A 13,131-nucleotide genomic window follows, 5' to 3' on the forward strand; every position below is an offset into this window, starting at 1 on the left:
GACATTAGAAGAGTGAATTCTACAAGTACATTTTAGTTCGCAAGTCCCCTAGGCAGAGATAGGGAACTAGCATATAAGATGCGATTCTCCATATCGAACAAAGGCCATTGTTTCTGGTTATTGATACTACAATTGAGGTCGACTCCTATGTTGTCATGCTGTTAAAGGTTGCCTTGAGCTTCAAATGACACATGCCTCTGTGGGTTGTTAAGCTCGATGTACATTGTCTGTAGACTTGACAGGTTTTCACCCCACGTCCTTTGAAGCACGTCTATCTCTATCATACTCACTGCCCGTAGGCATCTAGCCAGCTGAAGCTCCTCGACCATACAATCAATCTGGACCTGGTGACTTTCATTATCTGGCTCCAGGAGGCTGCATTGCCTTGATTTCCTACTTGGACATCAATTCACTGTATGATGTGAAGTCGTTGCCTAACAGACTCATTGTATTGCTCCTTCTTCTTTTTGCGACCCCCCAGCCTTTGTCTCATCTCTTCCCTCTCACGATCATCAACTCTTTCAAGCCGATCGCCAGCGCTTGAGAGATCAAAATTTTCGTTGAGCTTGAAGCCTGTCGCAGACAGCAAAATATTTACATCATCATACTATCTTTGGCTGCTTATAGCCATACCTGGTCATTCCAGGCCTCCTGATACGGGGTTCGGCTTTTCATAACCTTTCTCGACACTTTTTTGACAAGATTTGTACGGCCTGTGCAACCATCATTTCCAACATGACTTCTCCAGCTGAGCAGATGTTTTTGTTTGGAGAGATTATCGACGCCTGTGCGCCGTCAGGGCAACAGACGTCTGCCCACTATCCCCTGATCTCCTACATGGACTTGCGAGCTCTCCTCCAGGGGATGTTGCGCAAAGTTTCTAAGATCGTAGGGCACTGCTCATCCTGTGCGCCTGGTAGTTTCGGCGATTATTCGCAGTGGGTGGAGGATTTGGTCATTATAGCTCTCCTTGCGACCCGTGGGGTCGACGACGTGGTGGGGTTCTCAATTCTTGGGAACACACGGCGTGCGCTTGGATAAAATGATCGATTCCTCCTCGGCGACGTAGCATTCCGTGTGCTGTGGTGGCGGGCCTGGGGTCCCCTTCTGCGGGACAAGTACACACTGCGTCGACCATTAGCTATCGTGTGATACTTCTGTGTGTTGTGGTGGTGGGCTTGGGGTCCCTTGTTGTGGGACAAGCACACACCGCATTGATATACATCGTCCCTTTTTTTACCTCGGGAGATTTCTTGTCAATGGAAGTTGGCCCGTGCGTATGTCGGTGGGTAGGGCATTTTATGGGGTCCCCTTCCGTGGGACAGACACACGCTTCGCGCCCACTTCCTTCCGCAATGACCCTCGTCAGCCCATTTGGAAATGATGCCAAGTCAGAAGTGGAGAAGCTTGTGGAAGACAACCACATTCAAGAAAAAAACTTGGAAAAATAAGAACTCCAGAGAAAACAAAAAAAAGCTTATTGAATCTTGACAGAGAAAAGAAGTGTTACTATCTTTGTGTGTTCCGGTTGTCAATTTTTCTGTTCCTTTTTTGTCGCGGTGAGCGTCTTTCTTCTGCTGATCGAACGGAGATAGTGTTTCTGAAAGGAAAAGACCTCCGAAATGAAATGGTTCCTGAACCTTAACCGCGCAATGTCAGATTGCCCCTCGAACGTGATTGGGTTCCCTTGTGCATTCTCCTCGTGTTTCATCACAGGGGCTCCTGCATACCTGCGCTTCCATTCTTCTCATATTGTTCTCTTCCGTTGGTGGCTGTCGATTCAATCGACCCTCTTTAACCGCTGTCAATCCAGTTGTTCGTTCCTTGCGACCCAGTCAACCATCCAGAATCCCACTCTATGTTTGCCCGAGTCCCCGCAATTCTCCATCTCGGTTGCGACGGTCTCCAAACGCGCCCCAAAGCCCTGATCTTGGCGCTAGTCCCATCATCTTCTCTGAGAGAGGACAAAGAGTCGCACAAACCACTCTCGTTCGTTTCAGAGCTTTACTTTCGCTTTTGAACAAGCCCAATGGCCCCTGTATGACGGGCCGGGGCTGTTATACGCGTGTCTCTGCGATCTCCAGCCCTGCGACTGTCCAACGGCGATGCGCCACTGATTCTCGCAACCGCCGATCGAACACGATCCACTTGAAAGTTCTTGTTTGTCACTCGCTATTGGGATCGGCTCTCCCTACAAAAGAAACCCAACTTCCTCAATCGCTGTTATTGCGCCTGCTGCAATTTCTCACTTCGCCCGGCTGGCCCGCCGAAGTTCATCCTGCCTGTCTGCGACTGGCTGCCCCTCCTTAAACTCATTCACAGAGTCGGTCATTTTGCTTCTCGGCAGGACCGAGGACGCACAGAATGCCTTGTTGCGGCGATCGTGAAAAAGGCCCGGTAGCCCTGGAGGAACAATGGGACTACATCGTGCGTTCCCTCGGGTAGAGAAAACCCCCTGGTCGATGTTCCTTGGCTAACATCGATATACTCCGTAGAATCTGAATGACTTCACATCAGAGTCCTGTCTATCGCCATTCTCTTACTTCTTTCTTTGGGTCTTCCTCGTGATTTCAATAGCGGTGTATGCGGTCGACACCTTCACTGCCGTTAATCTACTGGCATTCTCGAAATGGGCCGGACAAATCGAGCCTGCCATTCCCTTTACCGTCTCTCGATGGATTTTTGCCGTCTGTATTATCATCTCGTTCGTTCTCTTGGTTCTGCGATGGATCCGTGCTATCCGCGCCATTCGGTCCGGGAGTATCTCGCAGAGTTACTTGGACTCCCTCGCGGTGCGCATTCAAAGTATTCGCCTATGGGCCAGTGGTCATGGATGGAAACGGTTCCTCGTCTTTGCCGAGCTCACCAAAAGCAAAAAAGGGGCCGAGTACGTTGCTCTGTTTGCATATTTCTCCTTTGAGAGTGAGTCTGGCCATTTTCAGTTCTCAATCCGATGAATACTAATTCGATGGTTAGCTTGGATGAATGTCCTTATCGCCGATGGGCCGCGTCAAGTCGTCAATGCGATCACGTTGTATTCGGTTATGCGCATGGACCTGCTTCCCGGTGGGGAGAATGCACCCGACTCAGATGATTCATCTCCGGTCATACAATTCTTTGACAATGTGAAGATCTTGGCTGAAAATAACAACCTACGCGCCCTGGTCCTCTTTGGCATGCTTTTCACCTTGGTCATTTGGGTTTTATCCATCCTGAAGCTGGCGCTCGCCATTATCTTGTACCTCATTTTTTTGTTCCATCATATCCCTTCCCAAGATGGCTCCCTGAAAGCCTACTGTCGACGAAAGATCAAAACCCGACTCACTCGCATTGTGCGCCGGAAGGTGAACAAAGCTTTGGCTAAGGGTATGGTGTTACAGGAGCGAAAACCAACCCAACCCAACATGGGTCTGGATACGAATCCCACTTTGCCCACCGTCGGTGGTCATGACAAGGCGCCGACTGTCACAACTCTCTCGCGCAGCACAACGCAAACCACATTGCCGTCGCACTTATCACGCTCAGGCAAAGCTGCACCGGACCGGGCTCCGACCCTTCCGAACGTGGCAGCGTTCGAAGACAAACCCCCGCTCAGCCGAACAATGACTCAATCATCGGCCTACTCCGCGTCCACTTCACTCTCGGGAAGTACGGCAGTCTCGGGATATAGTCCTCTTGATCGCCAAAGCTCTCCAGCGCCACCTGTACCTCCTCTCCCAACTCAGATGCCTACACCTGCTTCTCGGATTCAAACGCCGATGTCAAGGCTCAATAACATGCCAGGACCCGCACCTGCGGCCTCAGTTGGTGGAGTGAGTAGTATGGCTTCAGCGCATGCTTTTGGAGACATCGGCGACACTCGCAGTCCCTATGAGACATATCCGTCTCACGATCTCGCATCAAATGCGCCATACCACTCATATAGCCCAACAGAGAGTGCGGCACGAACTCTGACACCAGGAAGGAGTATGTCACCAGAGGAAAACGGGCCCCTTCGAACTTTTTCACCTCCTGGTCCTAGCGGCACTCCTACCCTGCCTTCGCTGGCTGGCTTTCCTGTGCGGTCCTTTGGTGAGGCAGGTCAACCGCCGGCCAGACCCCAGCCCAGTTTTAGCCCCGTTTATGAAGAAACGACGAGAAACTTTTCGCATGTCGCACCTCGCGGAGCACCGCGGCCCTCAGGACCAGATGGTTATGCACCATTCGATCAGCCTTCCAGAAATTCCCCAGCACCTTTTGCGAGAGAATTCGCCTCAAATTCTCCCGTGTATCAACAGACAGGACCAAGTGCATTCGCGCCGTCGGCTGAATACGATAACAGGTCTGCACCTCCACGAGCGTATCCGCCTCAGCCACAGAATTATGGACAGGGTTATATTTAGCTACGATGAATGTATTTATTAGAAATAGTCTTATTCTTTTGATAAGTATCGGACTGAGCATGACTTCAGATTATCTAGTAATGTATTGTGGATCTAACAACGCATTATTGAGTATTGATTATTTTCTATAATGCCAGTACCCCTCGTTATCATTTAGTCATAATTGTGAGGGCCAGAGACTCCAAAGCATATGCCTGCTTACCTTGTAATATAGCCTGTACTATATAATGGCCTACGGGGTAACATGTCATAACCTGAATTGAGAAGTTGCGCTTATACAAGAAGGGCGCGATGTAATATATTAATGGAGTGCCAATAGGTTCATAACGAATATTAACTTGTGCAGCACCGTTGTTGATATGGAGCATTATTCATTGATTGACATTATAAATTTCATATGTGGTCACTTTTCTTCATCTCCCTGCCATATTGGTGTTTCTGTTCCACGTCAACAGCTTTAAACCTTCGTGCCCTTGGATGCACAAAGAAACCCCAAGCTCAGAATCCAGAGGACTTATTTCTTCTGTAAATGAGGACCTCACGCAAACTGAATTTCACCTTGGCTTGCTTCTTGAAATGGGAAATCCAAGAAGCCTTATCTGTCAAACACCCAAGGACATAGCTACTCTTTAACAAATCATCACTATGCACCTTTGCTCTATCGTCCTTGCTGCGAAGCCAGTCAGCCAGCGCATTGAATTATGTTGCTAACCTCTCATATAAGGTATGGCAAGGGCGAGGGTGAATATTGTCACTGATATCGGGATCTAACCCTGTACTGTGGCTAACCCAGGGGAGTGGAATTTATCCATCCTGAGATAATGATAGAGATTGAAGCCTATCGCGAATTCCATCCTTTCCTTCGTGCAGATACATATTGATGACTTACAATTGAATATTTTGGTCAAATAACCGATTTTCGATACCCTTATTGCAACTGCGTACTAACTATTGAGCTTCGCGTGTACTCGATCCACTGGTATAACACCAGTTCCACAAGACATCGTGGATATGCCTTGGCTAGCCGAACAACAGAGCACTAAATAATACTACAGTGTGGAGGAGGAAGTAAGATAAGTTGAGAGTTATCTATTTCAAACCCTGCGAAAGCAAATATGGAAAAACAATCCTGAGATTGCACTGATACAAGGTGTGCTACATGTTGCGCTCACTCCCTGTCCACACCGTTTCATTATATTATATCCTCAAACTCTCCGTTCAAGTTTGTTCATTAAGATCTTACCTTGGCTATACCCTCAGTTGAAGATCTATCTGAGTGCCATGGAATGCCGGAAAATACCCAAAGTTGGTATCGGGACCGGAACCTTTTCTTAGGATGAACAATGAAATCAGTTCCATCCCTCTTATAATGCCCTAGAACTGCTTCTTTATTTCCAAAATCGTAGTCTGCCCTCACCGCTGGACAATTTAAGAAATGCTGAGGTATATCAGCCTCCAAGAATGCTCGATAATAGGTTTCTCTGCTGGTGGGGGGTGTAGATCCCAAATTGTCTCCATACGTCTCCAATCATCCGCCTTACCCTTCTCTCAGTGATAAATACAAACTCGGCAGTAGGTACCTAGCTCCAATGTCTGTGCCTGGTAATGCCAGTATGGAAATGCAACTGTTGCCTGCATCCTCCATTAGACTCTCTCGTCCACAACTAGGGATGTAGGAGCAGGCCACCGTCTAGGACGTCCGGCATGGATCCCTTGACGCGGTTTCCTCTTCCATTGTTGAACCCAACATTGGTAACTTTCTTCGCGTCTCTTTAAGCCAGCCTTGCACGCCCGTCTCATCTCCTTACGACTTCAACGAATCTACATCCCCGGGGCTTTTGCTTGAGTAATATCGGCTAAGCGGTATCGGGGCGGTTCAATATTGTAAATGATTGGGGGTTATTTGATATCTTTCTGTCTCAGTCCAAAGTGCAAGCAAATATCAGCTACTTGTGCCAATTTATATTCTTGTCGAAGGTAACGACATTTCTGGCATGAGCGCGTGAAAGTGGGCAAGTAAAGAAAGGGACCAACATCGGAACATGTTCGGCACCATGGATGAATGAACTCTGCAAAAAGCCATTGTATAGGGAAATGTGAAGAACATCTGGTAGCGTCGATCATATAGAGCGTGTGCGAAGTATGAGTCTTGAATAAGGTGTATGCAGGTAGTGATTCCACTAACTATCTCCCTAGCGTGTCCACTCGATACAGCATCCCTATGCTGTGTAAGTCAAGATTGAGAAGTATCGAGTGGAGTATTTTGACTGGAAGCCGATAGACGAAAGGTGTAGGCCTTGCACTGGGTTTTAATGGTTTATTTGGTAGAGCTTTGTACGGTTTGTAATTGTCGTCTCTCAAATAGAACTGAAGGACATCACTGGGTGGCCTCTTGCACCGATATTCTGTACCTGAAGCCATGTTGGAGAAGAGAGCAGAGGAGTTAGACTTAGGACACCCATAAAATATCCTCGCAGCTTTGATAATATATATTTGCTCTTTGCCCCCTTTGAGCTGAAAGCAGTTTGTTAATGGACGAACCCAGGGGACGGTAGAATCAAAGCTGAGAGATCAACATTTATCAATTTCGTTTCCCCTAATATCCTGTACATTTCCCCCTACTGCTATGATCACAAATACGTCTTCAAGGTAGTAAACCGGAACTATAACCCGAGGAAGGGCAGTCTTTCTCATGTCACAGCGAGACCCGGATCATAACGAAGAAGGGGTAAATACACTTGCATGTTTAACAATTAGACATACCAAGTCAAGAAGAATTATCTGAAGATTTCTGACAACGAAACTTTAATCATGAATTGAAGCATTTATGTGTGAAAACTCGCTATGAACAAACAACATGTATAGGGAGGGGTTTACCCCAACTACCCAGAATAAATGGAGTGGAATCCACTTCCGTCTGACCGCCTTTTGGCTCGACCCTCACCGGCTAGCGACTATCACGGGGAGCGATTACGGAGGACATAGCTAACAGCGCTTCTTCTTCCTCTCTCCGTCTCAATTTTCGACTCTGACGGTAAACCTGGGGCTTGATTACCATTATGGCTTCAAACCCCGCCTGAATCTCGAAACGAGATACCGCGTCGTTGCTCAGCTGCTCGCCAATCATCCCATGTCTACTCTGATCGCTCCCTTCAATGGTGTCTCCCCTTCTCTCACCTCTCGCCCCCAAACCAGACGAGTTTCCTCGAGCTTCGGTCGCCTCGGATGATGATCGCAAGTCCCCCAACTTTCGGACAACTGGACTGGAAAGTTCTGCAATCGCCCGAATGATGGACGGGTTACACAACGAGTCCGGGAAGCAGCAGGACACGGACATTTTTGCGGGGTCCTCCCGTTCAGAGAGCGTATCACCAAGTCCCCGACAGAGGCAAACGGAGGCAATAGCGGAAACCAGAAATCAGGAGAAAATATCCCGAAGATCCCGACAGCTCCAACCGTCACCTTTGAATCTGCTAGATGAAGGTTTTGAAGCTTCGGTGGTCTCCGAAGCCCCAGATGCTACAAAGAGAAGACCTTTAGGTGTAGAACCACACCGAAATGGTCCTCAGGTCAATGGACACAGCGCTAGCCATCACCGGTCCCCAAGTCAGCGAACTACGAACGGCGACCAGAAAAACATACAGTACTCCTTGCCACCCGATCAGGCTTTTGGCATGGTCTTTGAGCATTCTCAGGCACCTGACAATGCCAACGGCAGCACGTCACATAGGACTTCTTTGGTGGATGTTATTGATGGATCCGAAGTTGCGACTGTTCTAAACCAGTGGTCTAGAGAGGTCTCTCCAACCAGGAACCAGGACAAGGATCGAGAGCGAGTTCCGAAACTATCCCCCGCCAAAATACAAGAACTCACGTCGTCGCCTCAGTCGATTCCTTATCGCGCGGCAGATAGCGAACAAAGTCGCAGGGTTGTTTCTGACCAAACGCATACTTCAAACTCGCAAACGAACTTGATGGACGGCGCCTCGCCTCTAACAAACGATATAAAGTTCCTACCCGATCATGCCACGAAATCCCGAACAAAGAAAGAATTCACTTTTGATGGAGGCTTGGCAAGACCACCCACATCGTCTACTCGACATCGCTCACAAAGCTCACGGGCTGTTTCTACCCCAACCTCCGCTCGGCGACAAACGCTACCTAGCAACGAGCGCCTTGCACAGACGTGGGCATCCCGGTCGAAGCAGGATCGTCCCAGCATAGGTCGGGAATCAGACTCCAAGAACCTGAATTCTGCACCACAAATGGCCGATTCTGCACTGCCATCACCCATGCCACCGTCGATTCCCCTCCCTCCTTTGTCTGTTCCGACTTATCTACAATTAGAACTTGCATCGGGCCGACCCTCCCCCTTGTACATACATCCCTCAGCCGCCAGCGACTTCCCATATGAGTCCTCTCGCGTGAAGCTTGAGCGGCTGATGAACTTTTTTATGCTTCCACCAGTGCTAGAGCAGGTATTTTGGTTTGGAATACTGGCTTGCTTAGACTCGTGGCTCTATTCCTTTACCATACTTCCTCTTCGCTTTGTGAAAGCTTTGTATATCTTGCTAGAATCTTGGATGGTTAATCTGGGCTTCGAGTTTCGGTTCATCTCCGGCTTTATCATTAAAGGCGTGGGAAGAGTATGGCGAAGGCGCAACAAGGTGTCTGGAGACGGAACGCATGAGCCACGCCTGGTTTCAGAAGCTGAAGGCCGGTCGCGACAGGAATCGGCTGGGACTGAGCGCGATGTGAAAACGAAGGCAGCGGAGGCGCGCAGACGGTGCCGCTCCGATACACATCACAAGCATCAACACCGCCGACAAAAGTCCATTCCGTCCGCACTGCTTCCTGACGATAAGGCAGATATTCTCAAGGGTCTACTAATGATTGCCACATGTGCTGTTCTCATGTACTTTGATGCAAGCCGGATGTATCACTGGATCCGAGGGCAGGCCGCCATCAAACTTTACGTGATCTACAACGTGTTGGAAGTCAGCGACCGGCTATTTGCAGCCATTGGGCAGGATGTGTTGGAGTGTCTTTTCTCGCGGGAGGCTTTGGAACGTCGGCCGAATGGACGAAGCAAAGTCTTCCGGCCTTTTGGGCTTTTCCTGTTGGCGTTGGCCTACACAGTGGTACATGCTACGGCACTTTTTTATCAGGTCATGACGCTGAATGTGGCTGTCAATTCATACTCAAATGCTTTGCTCTCCTTGCTGCTATCGAATCAGTTTGTCGAGATTAAGTCTACTGTCTTTAAGAAATTCGAGAAAGAAAACTTGTTCCAGTTAACTTGCGCAGATGTGGTGGAGCGCTTTCAGCTTTGGCTTATGCTCACCATCATTGCTTCGCGCAATATCGTCGAGACGGGCGCATTCAACTTCATTGGCAACCTGGGCTCCAGTTTCAGCAGTCAGTCGACGAGCACCAATAGCACACCGTTGTCAACGCCACCGCGAACCATGTCGTCGATCTTACCGCAATCGTTCACGATTGTGCCTTCATCCATCATTGCGTCCTTCAGTCATGTGAATTCGTTTCTCCCCACTCTCGCCCAGGTCCTCGGGCCTTTTCTGGTTGTGTTGGGGTCCGAGATGCTTGTTGACTGGCTCAAACATGCATACATCGGCAAATTCAATAACACCCGCCCCGCCATCTACAAGCGTTTCTTGGACGTTCTGACGAAAGACTACTACACGAATGCCTTTGGAGATCAGAATCTGACCCGTCGGTTGGGACTGCCGGTCATCCCGTTGTCATGCCTCTTCTTTCGGGTTACTGTCCAGACGTATCAGATGTTCCTGGCCGCTTTGCTGCCGCAACACCCCTCGTCTACGGCTGTAGAGTCAACATCGTTATCTTCTATCTACGGCCACTATGTCCCCGCTCCGATCCCGTCTCCGCCGCCGCTGACGCTGCGGACGATCGTGCCAGCATCTGCGGCACATATGAACGCTTTCTTCCGGCAGCTTCTAGCGAATACCATGCCATCCCCAGCGCAGTCCGTGTACATCTTCACCGTCGTTCTCATTCTGACGGGATATGTGGTATTACTGATCGTGAAACTGCTCCTAGGAATGGTATTATTAGCCTATGCCCGCTCCCGCTACCGAGCGGTGAAACAGCGCGAGGCGGAGCAATCGTCTCATGAGAACGGTGGCCCGCCCCGCGCACGAGAATATGCGGTAGAGGGCAGTCGTCGGTTTGGCGGGTGGGGAGTGGTGGAAGTCAATGACGACCACCGACGGTGGATCTACACGGATGATCCCGAGGGACTACGACGGCTGAAGGCCAAAGAAGAAAAGGAGAAGAATTCCAAGGAGGAGCTGAACATGGACCACGTTCGACGGTATGAGATGGTGGCCAAGAGGATCTGGTGATTCGATGATGACCTTGTACTTTGTACCTTAGATTACGTGTAGATACCTAATCATAGTGTAGAATAAGTGGATGTGTTGTTGTTGTTGGACTGCGAGTATGTAATGGAGGATGCATATGTGTGTCTGCAAGTGAACGTGGCCCCAGTCCGTTGGGCCGGAACGAGAGCATGAAAAAGGAAATGGTCAGTCAAACTTCGAGGCGAAGTGGAGACTTTTCACACTTAAACCTGAACTTCGGGAATTTTCTACTGCCGCATTTTTTCATTTTTACTGTGTACTGCCGTGTTGACTCCACTAGTGGCTCGCTCCATCTTTGGGACTAGCGAACCTGTGTTTTCTCTCTGTTCTTCACAGTGCAGCACTTGCCTTTTCTCAGAAAGGACTGTATGAGAGAGTATATACTCCTTCCTCTTTTCTCTCCCCTTTCTCCTTGTCTTGCTTATGGAAGCGCTAAGCTAGGATGAGAAAAAAGACATGGAACCCATCGGAGCACAAGGCAACCCCATGCAGCATTGCCTGATTGCAGTCCTAGTCTGAATCATGTTCAATCCCCGAAGCCCGAAGAAAAGACGGGACAGTACCTTGGCAGCAAGCATGGCCTCCCCACTCGCTCTTTTTAGCGTTGGTGTGGATACTCAACCCACGAGCCGGAAAACGACGCTACTGTCAGTGGATCCATCGTGCCAAATAGTGTTTCCCTTAGTGCTCATTCCGAGACCTTGGGTCAACGGTTGGAGTGGTGTTAGTCCACTTGGTAAGGACCATCTTGGTCTAGGCTTCGTCAAGAGAGTCAGGGGGTTTTTTCCCTCGTTTACCCTGTTGAGGGTTGTGCATGGCCATTGACGTCTGTCGCTGGCCTACCCATGGCTTGACATGTGGAGAATGCAGGGAATGGTCATGACGTTATATGTTGGAATTGGCCCCGGTAGCTTGGGTGTGCGGACAGTCGTTCCTTTCCCTCGGATTTCTAGCCCGTAAATCATGATGGTGGGCTTCGTACACACTTTGTTGTTAAGGCTTTGGCGTCGAGTTAAGAAGATCGTAGCCCGTACACGCTCGGTCTCCCCAAATGACGAGGTTTACCTGCTGAATCGCAGCCCCAAGGAATCTGCCAGGTAGGTAGTTCTTTGCTCAGTTGCCTGCCTCATCCTGATCTATCAAAGCTGATAGCACAGACTCAATGCCCAACATAACTTCCTTGTCGACTTGATTGGGGGTAGATCTATCCATCCTGCCATCCCTATAGAGAATATCACAACTATAGCAGACGTTGCAACGGGGACCGGGTGAGTGTGTCCAGTTCTCTCTTTTTTTTCCTTTCTTTGGCTTTCAGCAAAGTACAAGGACGTGCTAACAGACCCAAGTATATGGCTCTCGTCCCTCATTACGGCCCTCAAAACACATCCTACCGATCGTCTCTATCTCCACGGCTTCGATATCTCCTCAGCCCAATACCCATTCTATAAGGATATTGCACCCACACATGAACTACACCTCTCCACTCATGACATGCGCAACCGGTTTCCCCCAGAGCATAGAGGCCGATATGATTTAGTACACCTCCGGCTCCTCGTCGGTGCCCTCAAAGAAGAAGATTATTCTCAATCAATGCGTAACGTATATGAGCTACTGAGTACGTTTCTTCCCTTTTCTATATCCTAATTATGTTAATGGGAGTATGCAGAACCAGGAGGCTACCTTCAATGGGACGACTGCGACACGACCGCATTCTCTACCGCGGAATCATCGCCTGATCCGTTCATTCTCCGCATGCAGGAGACTGTCGCGTCAGCAGCGGTGAACCTGGGGCTGTGTCCGACGGCGCCAGTACTGATCGAGAAGCTAGCCAATATGGTCGGCTTTGAGGATATATCCCGGCAGTCGTATAATACCGTTGATAAACCATATTTGCATGATTCCGCACGGGCATGGCTGGTCCAGGTCTTGCGGTCATTGCTGCCGAAGTCGATGCTAGGGACTGGAGAGGTAACAGAAGAGAAGGATGCCTTAGAACGGACCGAGCGGTTGGTCGGGGAGCTGGAGAGTCGCTGCCAGAATGTTTTGCCGGTGGTGAATCTGCATGTTGTTATTGGAAGGAAGCCTTTAGCGGGATGATTTGGAACATTCTACAACATTGTACCGACGACGATACGAGTTTCATACTGGGTCTGATATGGTTGCTTTCCTTGGTTGTTCGTGCCATCCTGTGTTAATAATACATGTAGCGGTTAATACTGTATCTGAGTGATGTATATATAGTTGATTCACATGATGCTGATGCTTTACAAGACATCATGATATTCTATATTTTCATGGCAGATCCCGCTACACCATTGCTAATATGTCTCACCACCCCCGGATCC

General features: G+C 49.2%; 3 protein-coding genes across 3 annotated transcripts; all 3 read left to right on the forward strand.

Annotated features, from left to right (window-relative positions):
• Nucleotides 1-2,364: 2,364 nt before the first annotated feature.
• ABOM_000899 (uncharacterized protein) lies at nt 2,365-4,382 on the forward strand (the record flags this gene model as incomplete). The annotated part of the gene is made up of 3 exons (XM_022528029.1): nt 2,365-2,427; nt 2,496-2,922; nt 2,977-4,382. The coding sequence occupies 3 exons, from the start codon at nt 2,365-2,367 to the stop codon at nt 4,380-4,382; spliced, it is 1,896 nt and encodes a 631-aa protein (XP_022394156.1).
• A 3,155-nt stretch (nt 4,383-7,537) lies between these two features.
• ABOM_000900 (TAPT1 family protein) lies at nt 7,538-10,768 on the forward strand (the record flags this gene model as incomplete). Its single annotated transcript, XM_022528030.1, has 1 exon — nt 7,538-10,768. One exon carries the CDS (start codon nt 7,538-7,540, stop codon nt 10,766-10,768), a length of 3,231 nt encoding a protein of 1,076 aa, XP_022394175.1.
• Nucleotides 10,769-11,752: 984 nt separating this feature from the next.
• On the forward strand, nt 11,753-12,883 carry ABOM_000901 (putative LaeA-like methyltransferase; the record flags this gene model as incomplete). The annotated part of the gene is made up of 4 exons (XM_022528031.1): nt 11,753-11,883; nt 11,944-12,054; nt 12,133-12,401; nt 12,453-12,883. The coding sequence occupies 4 exons, from the start codon at nt 11,753-11,755 to the stop codon at nt 12,881-12,883; spliced, it is 942 nt and encodes a 313-aa protein (XP_022394279.1).
• Between the last annotated feature and the right edge of the window lie 248 nt (nt 12,884-13,131).

The sequence above is a fragment of the Aspergillus bombycis genome (genome assembly GCF_001792695.1).
Source record: "Aspergillus bombycis strain NRRL26010 chromosome Unknown contig00003, whole genome shotgun sequence".
NCBI classification, from domain to species: Eukaryota; Fungi; Ascomycota; class Eurotiomycetes; order Eurotiales; family Aspergillaceae; genus Aspergillus; species Aspergillus bombycis.